This window comes from Zootoca vivipara, chromosome 1 (assembly GCF_965207765.1).
Source record: "Zootoca vivipara chromosome 1, rZooViv2.hap1.1, whole genome shotgun sequence".
NCBI classification, from domain to species: Eukaryota; Metazoa; Chordata; class Lepidosauria; order Squamata; family Lacertidae; genus Zootoca; species Zootoca vivipara.
This window is the reverse complement of record NC_142582.1, coordinates 113,395,023-113,408,291: the sequence shown is the minus strand read 5'-3', so window position 1 is coordinate 113,408,291 and position 13,269 is coordinate 113,395,023. Positions and strand designations below refer to the sequence as shown.

Sequence of the window (13,269 nt, the reverse complement as noted above, 5' to 3'; positions counted from 1 at the left end):
TGGACTGGTCATGTTGTTTGGATGCCTGATTATTGTCTTCCAAAGCAACTACTCTATTCTGAACTTAAAAATGGAAATTGTAATGGTGGTGGTCAACAAAAGAGGTTTAAAGACTCTCAAGGCAAATCTTTAAAAATGTAGTATAAATACCAGCAACTGGGAAACACTGGCCTGCGAGCGCTCCAATTGGAGAACAGCCTTTACCAAAGGTTTCATGGACTTTGAAGATGCTCAAACTCAGGACAAAAGGGAGAAATGCACTAAGAGGAAGGCACACTTGGCAAACCCTCACCATATCAACTCCCACTCAGAAACCTGTGTCCCCACTATGGAAGGACGTGTGGATCCAGAATTGGCCTCCAAAGTCATTTACGGACTCACTTTTAAAACCATGTTTATGGAAGACAATCTTACTTGGCTACGAGTGAGAAGAAGAAGAAGAAGAAGAAGAAGAAGAAGAAGAAGAAGAAGAAGAAGAAGAAGAAGAAGAAGAAGAAGAAGAAGAAGAAGAAGAAGAAGAAGAAGAAGAAGAAGAATCTATTTGCGTTTACTATATTTATTTTGCCATTACATTTTAATTCTACCTTTTCTCCAAAGAACTCAAGGAAGGAACTCATTCTTTGCCCATCAGATGGTTGAAGCTCTCTTTGGTATACATTTGGTTGGCAACAAATTGTTTAGGAAGGGATAAGATGAGACATAAGCAAGATTGTTCTTGAGGAAGGCTTTCTGTCTGCCCTATGCCAGTACTGCTGCTCCTCCCGTGGCACGCTCCTCAGTAACATTTGCAGCGGGAAAGGCTTCCCTTCAAACTGCGAGCAGTTTTTTTAAAAAATCCTGGCAGGCTCCTCAGGAGTGTTGTGAGGAGTCTAGCCAGTTGGTGAGCTCTCTAATCTAAAACAGCTGTCCCCAGACTGAGGCCTCACATTTGCATTGTTTAACATACTTAGAAAATGAAGTGTTCATTTTTAACATTCCTCCTCCAATTGGTTTAATGCTGAATTACAGAAGAGAACTAAGCAAAACCAGGTGCTTTTGCTGTATTCTCTCCAGTGTCTAAGGAGGAGCAGATCTCTCCTTCTCCCTTCACTCTTCTCCCCTCCCTCCTTCCTTCCCTCCCTCCCTCCTCCTCCTTCCTTCCTTCCCTCTTTCTCTCTCTCTCTCCTTCTGCTTCTCTATGATTTTGGGTCTTTCATTCTGTGGAATATAAATGATGGCAGGACTAACGTTCTGGCAAAAGGTTTAATGTGCAAAACTATTTTTCAGCTATTCAGCTGTGCACACATTATTTCCCCCGCTCAACTTTTTTCTTCAGTTTTGGACATGACAGGATTAAAAAGGTAGGTCCTATGTGCTCTCTCTCTCTCTCTCTCTCTCTCTCTCTCTCTCTCTCTCTCTCTCTCTCTCTCTCTCTCTCAGTGGTTACTGAATGCAAACCTTGCTTAATAGCTGATTTCTCTTCTCCTATCACATTTGCTAAAACTGTATGTAAACTACCGGTAGCAGGAGGGAGAGCGGGAAACAGACTATTCTGTAGCATGATGTATACGTAGCATCTACCAATATCCTTTGCACTCTTTTCTGCCCTTGATAGCTGCAGTAACTCATAGAAAGTGTGGATCTTAAAGGGGGTTTCCCCTCTGTGCAAACATGCATTAAAAAAATATTGATTTCATCATTCACTATTATTTAACTGCTATTGCATCTGGTGGCTGAGCCAGCCTCTCCAGCTGATAAATGTGACAGATCTCTTGAGAATAGCTGTCTTGAAGAAGTGATAGGGATTGTAAATAGAACTCTTACAAAAGTAAACCTGGAAACATGACACTGAAGAGATATACAGAAATTCAGGGATTTGTTGTTGATGATGAAGATTATATCACTCTCCCTGTAAATGGTGCTTTACAGAGGAAGCAAAAAAAAAAAAGTCAGGTCTCTACCCCAAGGAGCTTGCAATGTAAATTTTGAATGGGAAAAAATGACAGAGGGAGGAAGAGGAAGGCAAGAGGTGAATAATATGCACAAGGCCAGTTACATGCAGCTAGGAATTAAGCCAAATCCTTAATCTTGCTGTTGACTGGTGACTCTGAAACCTCTTTCTTCCTCCACCCTCAAAAGTGTCGATGATCAGACCTTTATGTGTAGCACTTTCAGTACAGAGGAACAGAGCTCCTTCAGGGCCATTTAAGCAAGAAAGGTCTACTCTGAATACCAGTTGCACCAGCAAAGGATGACTTTTGCTTTCATGCGCTGCTTGCAGGTTCCATGGGTGCACCTGGTTGGCCATGGTGGCAAACTGGACTAGATGGAACTTGTGTCTGACCCAGCAGTCATCTTCCTATGCTATATTTGCACGTGTGCATGTTCTAATGTGTGGATGTAACCAACGTGTGGTCACAAACAGGTGTGCCATATACTGGTATATTAATCAGGGATCCAGGATTGCCCACTCTCATTGGCAAACCCAGGTTTGCTGTGTAATATGAGCAACAGCTTGATTTCCTTCTACTTGTGCTACAGAATGAATCTGCACTTGGGTGTGCATTTTTGAAGTTGGACTACCTCTCTGGAAAGCTTCCTGGAGCTCCATAGACAAAGTTCAGCATTGAATGACATATGACATAGCACTAGGCAGTGTCTCTGGAGAACAATTCTAGTTTTCTATGACTGAAAGGCCTGCCAAGCAAGCAAACATCTGTCTACACAGGATTACCAATGGAGGGATTTGCTTGTTTGTTTGTTTTTGGTGCTTTGTTTCTGAATCATGTTCTGAAGGGCTTGAAAAGTTGCTGTTAGAATTAAAAACAGCATTGTTTGCCTCCTCTGTAATATGCAGAGAGAACAAAATATGCTGTTAGCATCCACTTGTGCTTTGGGAGTTGAAAACTCTGGGAGCGGCAATGAGGAAAGTTTTCTTTGAAGCACTGGCCTTCCTAGAAAATGTTTTAAATCAAATCCCCTGCAAACAGTTAAATAGACATAGAAGCTATATATTAATGAAGGTGCAATCAACCAAAAAGTTGTATTGCACAAGCTCCATTATACCATCACACTCTCTCATACATCAAATTTCAGTGGGGCTTGTACTAAAAATTATTAGCGAGTGGCACTGTGGGTTAAACCACAGAGCCTAGGGCTTGCCGATCAGAAGGTTGGCGGTTAGAATCCCCACGATGGGGTGAGCTCCCGTTGCTTGGTCCCAGCTCCTGCCAACCTAGCAGTTCGAAAGCACGTCAAAGTGCAAGTAGATAAATAGGTACCACTACAGCGGGAAGGTAAACGGCGTTTCCGTATGCTGCTCTGGTTCGCCAGAAGCGGCTTTGTCATGCTGGCCACATGACCTGGAAGCTGTACTAACGCAAGATGAGTGCTGCAACCCCAGAGTCGGTCATGATGGGACCTAATGGTTGGGGGTCCCTTTATCTTTTTATGTCTGCTAATGTAAACAAGTTGCTTTCCTGGAAAGTAGATCACACAAATACAGTATGAACTGAAGTTCAAGAAACTTATGTTGAGAGACTGAGAGATTATATGACAACAAATCTACAGAAATATAATGCTCACATTTTAAACATTTGATTTCCAAGGCATAGGGAAAGCTGTATTTTAACCTTAAGTATTGTGAAAATATTCAGCACTCTTATACCACATTAAAAGTCATGGCTTCTTCCAAAGAATCCTGGGAACTGCAGCTTGTTAAGGGTGCTGAGAAGTGTTATGATTGCTAAGGTTTCAGTGGTTCATACACAATCTTTTACCTGGAAGAGCTAATGATCAATTGTAATGATGAGCTGTACCTTTGAAGAGTTGGCATCCAGCACCTAAACACAGGACAGATATTAACCCAGCGATTCTCAAACTGTGTGCCATCCGAAAGTGTGCTGTAAAAATAAAATTAGGCGTTCTTTTAAGTATAGACTTCACATGAAAGGCAGCATGAGGTCTCACTAACTCTACTGGGAGACCAAAACGATAAAACAACAGAGGACAGCAACTCCCTGCTAGCTGCAGGATCACATGGCTCAAATTCTCTACAGATGGGGAACCTGTAGCCCCTGTGGATGGTTTTGTAGTACAGTATATTTCCCATCATCCTATGCTATCTGGGGCTAATGGGAGCTGGAGTCCAACAACGTCTTGGAGGGCCACAGTTTCCCCACAGTTTCTGCCTAGTCCCAACAACCAGGAAATGACCCTTAAAGATACAGCAACTCTATTTTAAAGAACTGTTCAATAGGCCACAAGCTCCTCCTGAATGCTTTTATGTACCTTCTTTCATAAAGTAGGACCATAAAGTTAGGTCCAGTCGCAGACGACTCTGGGGTTGTAGCACTCATCTCGCTTTACTGGCTGAGGGAGCAAGCGTACAGTTTCCGGGCCATGTGGCCAGCATGACTAAACCACTTCTGGCCAACCAGAGCAGCGCACAGAAACGCCGTTTACCTTCCCGCTGGAGCGGTGCCTATTTATCTACTTGCACTTTGATGTCCTTCGAACTGCTACGTTGGCAGGAGCAGGGACCGAGCAACGGGAGCTCACCCTGTCACAGGGATTCGAACCGCCGACCTTCTGATCAGCAAGCCCTAGGCTCAGTGGTTTAGACCACAGCACCAAGGTGGCTGCATATTACTTGACTCTGTGAATGTTTCACTGCCCTGCCCTGCTATTCTTCTGTTGGGAGTGGGTAATTTAGCCATGTCTCTTGAGAGTGGCCAATTTTGCTGTGTTGTGCAATCATACCTGGTGCAGAGAAAGACAGCATTACTTACCCTCAGAGGAAGTGCACATTACGGTCAGGACAGACCTTTGTAGGCAAAAGCCCAGAGTCTTGCTCAGCGGAGAGCAGCCTCAAATGCAACAGGACTGGCTTGCCGCATATTAAAGTCAACAAAGTGAATATATAAGCCTTGAACACCCCACCACCACTCATGGTTACTGCAGTTAAGAGTGTGCTTGTTCTCATAACCCCATTTTCAGATTATAATAATTATCCTTAGCTAAATGTTCCTCTGGTGTAGCTCTGCATGCAGTGGTGGCTAAGTGCAGTGGGGTCATATCAGAAAACAGGTGGGTTACACATATCGCTGTCCTGCATAATGATGAGGTTTATGTTCCTATTGCAGGATAATTACCATTTTCATGGTGGCTGCCTGCCTCTTAAGTTGTGGGAAGACGCAGGTAAGATATGTAACAAATATTTCAATGTTTTATACAAGGAGATTTCATGACCATGGACTGCCAAAGAGGAAGACCAGGACACAGTGCAATATTGGATTTGTAACAAAATAAAAAAATTCCTTCAGTAGCACCTTAAAGACCAAGTAAGTTTTTATTTTGGTATTTTATTTATTTATTTTATTTATTTTATTTTGGTATAAAAACTTAGTTGGTCTTTAAGGTGCTACTGAAGGAATTTTCTTATTTTGTTTCGACTCAGACCATCACGGCTACCTACCTGTAACTAGAAATATTGGATTTGTGTTATACTGTTGTCTTGGGTCAAGGCAGAACCAGAGCCTGACATCTGCATTAGACTTACAGTGGTTTCTCAGGTTAAGAACTTAATTCGTTCCAGACGTCCGTTCTTAACCTGAAACGGTTCTTAACCTGAGGCGTGCTCTCGCTAATGGGACTTCCTGCTGCCGCTGCGCCGCTGGTGCGTGATTTCCATTCTTATCCTGGGGCAAAGTTCTTAACCTGGAGCAACCACTTCCTGGTTAGCGGAGTTTGTAACCTGAAGTGTTTGTAACCCGAAGCATCTGTAACCCGAGGTACTACCAGTGGTACCTCTGGTTACGAACTTAATTCGTTCCGGAGGTCCATTCTTAACCTGAAACCGTTCTTAACCTGAGGTACCACTTTAGCTAATGAGGCCTCCTGCTGCCGCTGCGCCGCCACCACACGATTTCTGTTCTCATCCTGAGGTAAAGTTCTTAACCCGAGGTACTACTTCTGGGTTAGCGGAGTCTGTAACCTGAAGTGTCTGTAACCCGAGGTAGCACTGTATAGGAAAACACGCTGTAGGCCAGAATTCTAAGGTGTGCAGTGAAACCCAGACAGTAGAGAGTTTAAAATAAAAAAAATAAAAATTAAAAGGAGGTCCAGGCCCAGAGGCCTACCATTTGATGAGAATGAAAAATAACAATAATAGGTGGCCAGGGTTTTTATTTATTTATTTATTAGATGGTCTTGAATTTTTGTAGTTGTTAACAATATTTTAAAATGTTTTTATTTGCGATTGTTTGTCTCCAGTCTGGCCTGTTAGCAAAAGGAGTTCCACTTGTATGACAGAAGTCCCCTTCCCTCTCATCTGCCTATGCACCCCTAACCCCAAATAGTTTGGCAGCGTTGGAGGATTGGTTCCCAGAATAGTTTGGGAAGGCACAGGGGGGATAATAGCGAGGGGACTTTCTGTTGCTACAACCCTTTATTTTCAACTGTATTGTTTTGCCGCTTTGTTGATTGCTGCCCTGGGCTCCTTGCAGAGGAACTGCAGGATGTTGATGGTGATAATAATAATAATAATAATAATAATAATAATAATAATAATAATAACAACAACAACAACAACAACAACAACAACAACAACAATATAGAACCCTGGTAGCATAGCTGTCTCTGGGATGCTAGGAGCACAGTCTCTCTCTTTTTGGCTCTAAGGAACCGCAATCTGAAACTGAGGAGATGGGGGAAGAGATGGAGATTCTGAGGAGAACTGTAAACATGACAGAGAGACTGAGGAGATTACAGAGAGGGAATAAAGGATCCATATTGGCAGAAACAGTGGCAACAGTTTATGCCTTTTGCCGTCACATAGTAGCTCCAAGGCCAAGGTGTGTGACAGAATCTGAGGCCTAGCCCTAAAGCCAGCAATTAAGTTTGTCAGATTCTGAATGCTCACCTGGCCGACTTGAAAGCTGGACTCTGCTTTTATTCCATTGCTTAGAGGCGTTTTAAAAATCATATACTTGCCTGAGCTGTTCCTCTTCATCCCTCACCTCTTTCCTCCTTCCTGTTAAATAAATTCTAGCTGTTGCCTTTCAATTTAAATAATTTGCTCACTAGTTGCTTCAGCTACCTATGGTAGACATTTACACATAGCAAAAAAAATTAGGATAAAATAGGATACATGTTTTCATAAACATTCCACATGCTACTTTATATGTATAAGATGCAAATTTAGAAATAATTGCTGCAATTTAATTAGAAATGCATCTGATGTGCAAATGTCTGCAGCTCAGTGGCTTGGAGGGCTCAGTAGACACCGATGATTGCAGCTCCTTCCGCCCGCCCCGCCCCCAGTACCTTCATCCATTCCAGCACCTTGTAAAGGTGTGGGTTGAATGAAACTGTCCTGGATGTGGGGCCTGGATTTCATTTTCTACTATAGACCTTATTGCTCATTTCAGTATGTTATGGAAGCAAGGCAAGGATCACTGGTTCATGGCATGGCAACCTAAGACATCCAACCGTAGACATGCCTCTTGTATTCCTGTTGCAAAGGAGCAGAGCAGGCATGGCATTAGCTCAGCAATCCACTGGATCCCTCCATGGCATTGGATTCCTAACCCATGGACTTCTCCCCTGGACTACACAGATGGCACTCAGGGCCCGGCTGCGGTCTGGCCCTACCATCTGGGTTCCTCTCCAGGATCATTGCTAGGCATCATATTGAACTCCTCCCATTGTTCACCCCAGTGAGCCCAGCCTCTCCATGATGTCACCTTGGGGCTGATGACATTATCCCCCTCCACCCCTTCTCAGCCTTCGGATTTGGGTTTATGTGGAAAGCAGTCAGTTCAGGGGCCTGAACATCAGCTTCCCAGGACCAAGCATCAGGGACATAGCCCTTCTAGTGGATCAGGTATTGCAGGCAAGCGTGGTGCTATCAAAAGTCTAAGATGTGTCACACTTCAGATTATTCTTCCCACTTGATGTTCACTGGGGGTGGTGGGCTGCTGTCAGATTGGTATGGGTGTGGTGGAGGGGGCAGGGATAATAAGGGTGGAGCTACATGGAGAGCCAGAATGTGACTAGGTTGATTTGTGCTTCAATGACACAGGACCCAAATCTGAGGGCTTCTAACTTGTGGCTTCACGCTCAGGTGGTCTTTTCCAGGTGGTTAGTGCACATCAGCAGCTTTCATGTAAGTGGCCTTGGCTCCTTCTAGTTTTTGTAGCAGCTATTGTATAGCTTGCAGTTCTTGGACAAAGTCAGTAGCTGAAGCAACCAATAAAGCATGGGTGGAATCCATAGCTGGTAAGGAATGGAGTCTATTGAGTGGAGGTCTAGAAGCAGTTGCATACAAATTTGGGAGTCCAGTGCAAGGGATCAAAAGGAGCCGTCTTGCTGAAGGTGTCGACCACCCACTAAAATTGTAGTGTGGTGCTGAGGTTTGGGTAGTTCAGTGATGAAGTCCATAGAAACCATTTCCCACGGTCCAGTGGGTGTAGAGGGTAGTTGCAGGAAGCAGGCTGGCCCACTAGCAGGTGTCACACAATTTTTGTACATTCCTGTGCATATTTTTCTACATGGTGGTTTATTTTTGGCCACCAGAATTCATGAGCGACCGTGTTCAGGATTTTATGTTGTCTGAAGTGTCCTGTAGTGGGATTATCATGGCATTGCTTGAGCATTTGGGCTCTAAGTTCTCATGGTGGCACATAGATTGCTTTAGGATGAAAGAGTAGTCCACCCTGAACAGAGTAGCCAGTGGAGCTGTCAGCATTAGGGGAAGTTAATTCTTGCATTTCCCCCCTCAACAAATGGATTTTTGTTGCTCCTTTAAAAAGGTAAAGGACTTCTGACAGTTAAGTCCATTCGCGAACGACTCTGGGGTTGTGGCGCTTATCTCATTTTACTGGCCAAGGGAGCCGACGTCGGTCCTCAGACAGTTTTTCCGGGTCATGTGGCCAGCATGACAAAACCGCTTTTGGTGAAACCAGAGCAGCGCATGGAAATGCTGTTTACTTTCCTGCCGGAATGGTACCTACTTGCACTTTTTGGCATGCTTTCGAACTGCTAGGTTGGCAGGAGTTGTCCACTATCAATTGCTCTGGATGAAGGGTTCAGTTCAGGCTCCCACTCTGCTCTGGTGCTGTTGTATTCCGGCTTGAAGGAGAAGGCATCCTCTCATCAACTTTGGATGCTGAGTATGTTGGCGATCTTGAAATGGAACCAGGTGAAAAACTGGGACTCGTAGAACTGTCGTTGATTTAGTGGCCAGGCAATCCGTAAGTTGTGGTGGCCCATCTGGATCTCTATGGTGTGTTGTCACACGTTGAAAGTGTCTTTGATGTGTTTGCACCAGATGGTGTTGTTCTGTTTGGGCAGGGTTTGGGGGAGTAGTATACATGTAGGGACAAGCTGCTCCTCCCATCTCTTCAGCCTGCAGCAGAACCACCCTGATAGCCACATCAGAGGCATCAGGTTCCACAGCAAAGGTATGGGCAGATCTGAGTAGTATATGATCAGTTCAGAAACAAAAGGTTCCTTTAGGTATTCAGAGGCTTTCTGTGTGTCTGCTGTCCACTGAAAGGACTTCTTTCCCTTAAGACAGTCTGTGAGTGCAGTGGTGGTTTTCAAACCTCCAGTAATCATTAGCAAAGCCAAGGAAGCTTTGCAAGTTTTTGCTTAGCTTTGGGGGACTGCCAGGTTGGCATGCCATGTGTTTGGTATGGGTCCATCTCTACCCCTTGGTGGGAGATACAGGTATCCAAGGAAGTTGATGCTGGAGAGGTCAAACTTGCACTTTTCCAGCTCGACATGGAGATTTTCCTGTTGTTAACCACTGGAGCTGGGGTGACTCCAAGCAGATAAGGATTTTGTCTGGTTAAACCACCATGAAACTGTCAAGAAAGTATCTGAATATGTTGCTCATGAGGTGTTAGAAGATAGCAGGGGGCATTCCAGAAACCGAATGGCATGACAGTGTATTCATAATGTCCATATTGGGTTTGTAAAGCAGTCTTCCATTCATCCCCTTCTTGGACTCTTACTAAGTTGTAGCCTACTCTATGATCCAGCTTAGTGAAGATATTGACAGTGCATGGCCTTTGATCAGTGAACAGAGGTAGTGATTAGGGATGGTAATCCTGTTTAGTGCACAGCTGTTGTTACATGGATACTCCTGATTTCTTCTTTGAACAGGATCGGGGCTCCAGCAGGAGACAAGGAAGACAGGATGGATCCTCACTTGAGGTTGGTATCAATGAATTCTCCCAGTGCTTCAATGGTACCATAATAGGGACAGTGAGACGGGAGCTAATACTCCTCTTTTTTGCAGAACATGCCTCTGTCAGTTGAGTATTTGGTGGGAATCTTCCGCTCTGCTGCCCTCACACACATGAATGGATCATGCTATGAACTGATCCCAGTTTCCTTGGAACTTGACCAGTGAGCAGATGAGTCTTGACTGGTGGGGAGCTGGCTGAGCTGCTTGCACAAGCTGTCCTCTCAGGGTGGTAATCTCCAGGGCCAAGGATGGAGGGCTCAGTGGACATGGATTATTGCAGCTGCCTGCCCACTCCCAGCACCTTCATTTATTAGAGCACCTTGAGGAGGTGTGGGTTGGATCAAAATGTCCTGGATGTGGGACTTGGACTCAGATCTCATTTCCTACTATAGATTTCATTGCTCAGACCAGTATGTTCTGGAAGCAAGGACCACTGTTTTAAAGGAGCAGGGCATGCATGGCTTTAGCATAGCAAGCGGGATGCAGCTCTGGACTGAGCAAGCAAACGGGAACTCTGCCTGAGAAACTGTGCCTGAGTTGTCTGTCTGTACCAGTGCCAGCATCTCTGTGCCCTAGGTGGCAGAGGAGGCAACAGGGCACCTAAGAATCAGACTGGGCATCAGCCACCTCCTCAGTGGGCAGGGGCATATCAGTAGAGGCTGATGCAGGCTGAAGCTCTGGTGGCACCAGGGGCAGTGCTGGTGGCAGAGTAGTTGAGGCTGGTACTTATGAGCTAGGTGGCAACCTGCTGAGATTCCTCAACTGTAGACTCCTCCTCACAATGCACAGATGGCAGTCAGGGGCCAGGCCACAGTCTATCCTAACCTGGTTCCCTCCCCAGAGTCATTGTCAGGCACCATTTTGAACTCCTCCCACTGCTCATCCCAAGTGGCCCAGCCTCTCCAGGATGTAAACAAGGGGCTCATGAAATTTGTATCTGCTAACGTTCCCTTTCCTCTTTCCCTTAAGGGTGAAGACACACCCAACAAGTTTAGAGCAGCAAGGCCACTCTGGAAACTCTCCTTCCATGGAGGTTTCTAAGCAGAGGTTGGATTGCCATCTGTCATGGATGCTTTAGCTGAGTTTCCTGCATTGCAGGGGGTTTGACTAGATGACCCCTGGGCTTTCCTTCCAACTCTACAATTCTATGAAACAACCTCAAGCTTAGTTTTTTTCTCCGTTCTCAGATTAAGCTCTAAAAACCATTGCAAGTCTGAAGCAGAAGGTGAAGCTGATATATGGCCCCTGTCAATAATCCCCCTCTCTATTTCTCAGAGCAATCTTGCAATAAAAAACAATTAGTTTTACTAGTGGGGAGCACTAATAGTACAAGCACACTAATGAACTGATGAATGTATGAATGTTTGTGCAGTGTTTTGTTAACTAAAAAAGGCAAGCAGCCCACCTGAAGAGCCCATAGGGAAGAGGAAATCTGAGGGTTTAGCTTCAGTTGTGAGGCCAGGTGGAAGCAAGGCTCACTTTAAGAATAAGAATAAAATACACCTAATTCTCGTCCTGACTCCACGCACATTCTGAGAGTGTCTTCTATAAGGTTTATATCAATATATATAGATGACAGGTATCTCATATAACTTCTTTAAAGGTAAAGGGACCCCTGACTATTAGGTCCAGTCATGGATGACTCTGGGGCTGCGGCGCTCATCTCACTTTATTGGCCGAGGGAGCCAGCGTACAGTTTCTGGGTCATGTGGCCAGCATGACTAAGCCGCTTCTGGCAAACCAGAGCAGCGCACGAAAATGCCATTTACCTTCCTGCCAGAGCGGTACCTATTTATCTACTTGCACTTTGACATGCTTTTGAACTGCTAGGTTGGCAGGAGCTGGGACCGAACAACAGGAGCTCACCCTGTCGCGGGGATTCGAACCACTGACCTTCTGATCGTCAAGCCCTAGGCTCAGTGGTTTAACCCACAGCACCTTGCCATAAAGCCAAGGGATAAGTTGAGAGTTCAATGTTATAATTGGGGGGGGGGGCGTCTTCAGGCATTTGGGATATTTAAAAATGAAGAGGAAAGATGCACAGTAAAGTTCAAAGGCCTGTTTCTAGACAACAGTCATGTTTAAATTGCAAGAAAAGCATCACCACCTAGGTTGGGTTAAGTGCATCATTTTTGCTTTGTTTTATCCTACTCCATTACTAAAGATACAAACATTACTAAAGAATATTTACATGTCGTCTGAAATACAAGGGAAAGGTGGGCGACTTCTCCCATCCTTTCTAAATGTCTCCCCTGGCTATAGTCAATAAAAGAGAGATGTACAGTAAATATAAACGCTTCAATATTTTTTTTAATAGGTTGGGTATGTATCCTTGCAAGTCCCTTCCACAAAATGAATCCATTTATGCTTCCAGACAATGGAATTATTAAGTTTCACGTGGTTTAAACAGGCTTGCATCTTGAATGGCAGATTGCTATATTTATAGAGTTGAACCCTGCTAATGGCAAACGTTGGAACAATGTGGGAAAGTGATGGGAAAGAGGGTGGTTTCCTGAAGACCTCGTGTTCACCCAGCAAGATCCTCTAATGGTCTGCCAGAAGATGCATGATGGAATTTGGAGAAACTAAAGCCAATGATTTAGTTGAGCCACCTGGTCTTTTGAACTACAGTAGTTTTTACCAAACTCATTGTTAGCTTCTTCTTTTTTAAAGAAACCTTAAAAAATGTATTTAAATTTCTTGTTGCTTTTCTTTCCTTCCTTGTCTCTTTCTCTCTTTGAAAAGGATATCAGAATAATGAAAACTTCAAAATCAGCTTGTGCAAAGGGGTGGGGTGCGGGACACAGGTTTAAGTTATGACTGTGTACGTACCATACCTTTAAAGCACCCCCCCCCCAAACTTCAACTGTTGTTTGTTATGGGTTCTGGGAATTGCAGTTCTGTGAGGCGTAAACTACAGCTCTGAGGATTATGGGTGGGTATGCTTTGAGTGTCCTTTAAGGATATGGTGTGATAATTTTGCAGTAGTTTTACATTTAGGGCTGTTCCACACTTCACTTGCCCTGTGCATGGGG

General features: G+C 44.5%; 1 protein-coding gene across 2 annotated transcripts in view; it reads left to right on the top strand.

Moving 5' to 3' along the window:
• Window positions 1–1,034: 1,034 nt before the first annotated feature.
• FBLN5 (fibulin 5) overlaps window positions 1,035–13,269 on the top strand; it is a 50,894-nt gene continuing 38,659 nt past the window's right edge. The window contains exons 1-3 of one of the 2 annotated variants that reach the window (XM_035107353.3): window positions 1,035–1,340; window positions 5,124–5,178; window positions 10,150–10,200. In XM_035107353.3, the coding sequence (XP_034963244.1) occupies window positions 1,246–1,340; window positions 5,124–5,178; window positions 10,150–10,200 (201 nt within the window). In that variant the 5' untranslated portion in view covers window positions 1,035–1,245. The remainder of the gene's footprint in view (window positions 1,341–5,123; window positions 5,179–10,149; window positions 10,201–13,269) is intronic. The other variant, XM_035107363.3, reaches the window with a different exon arrangement.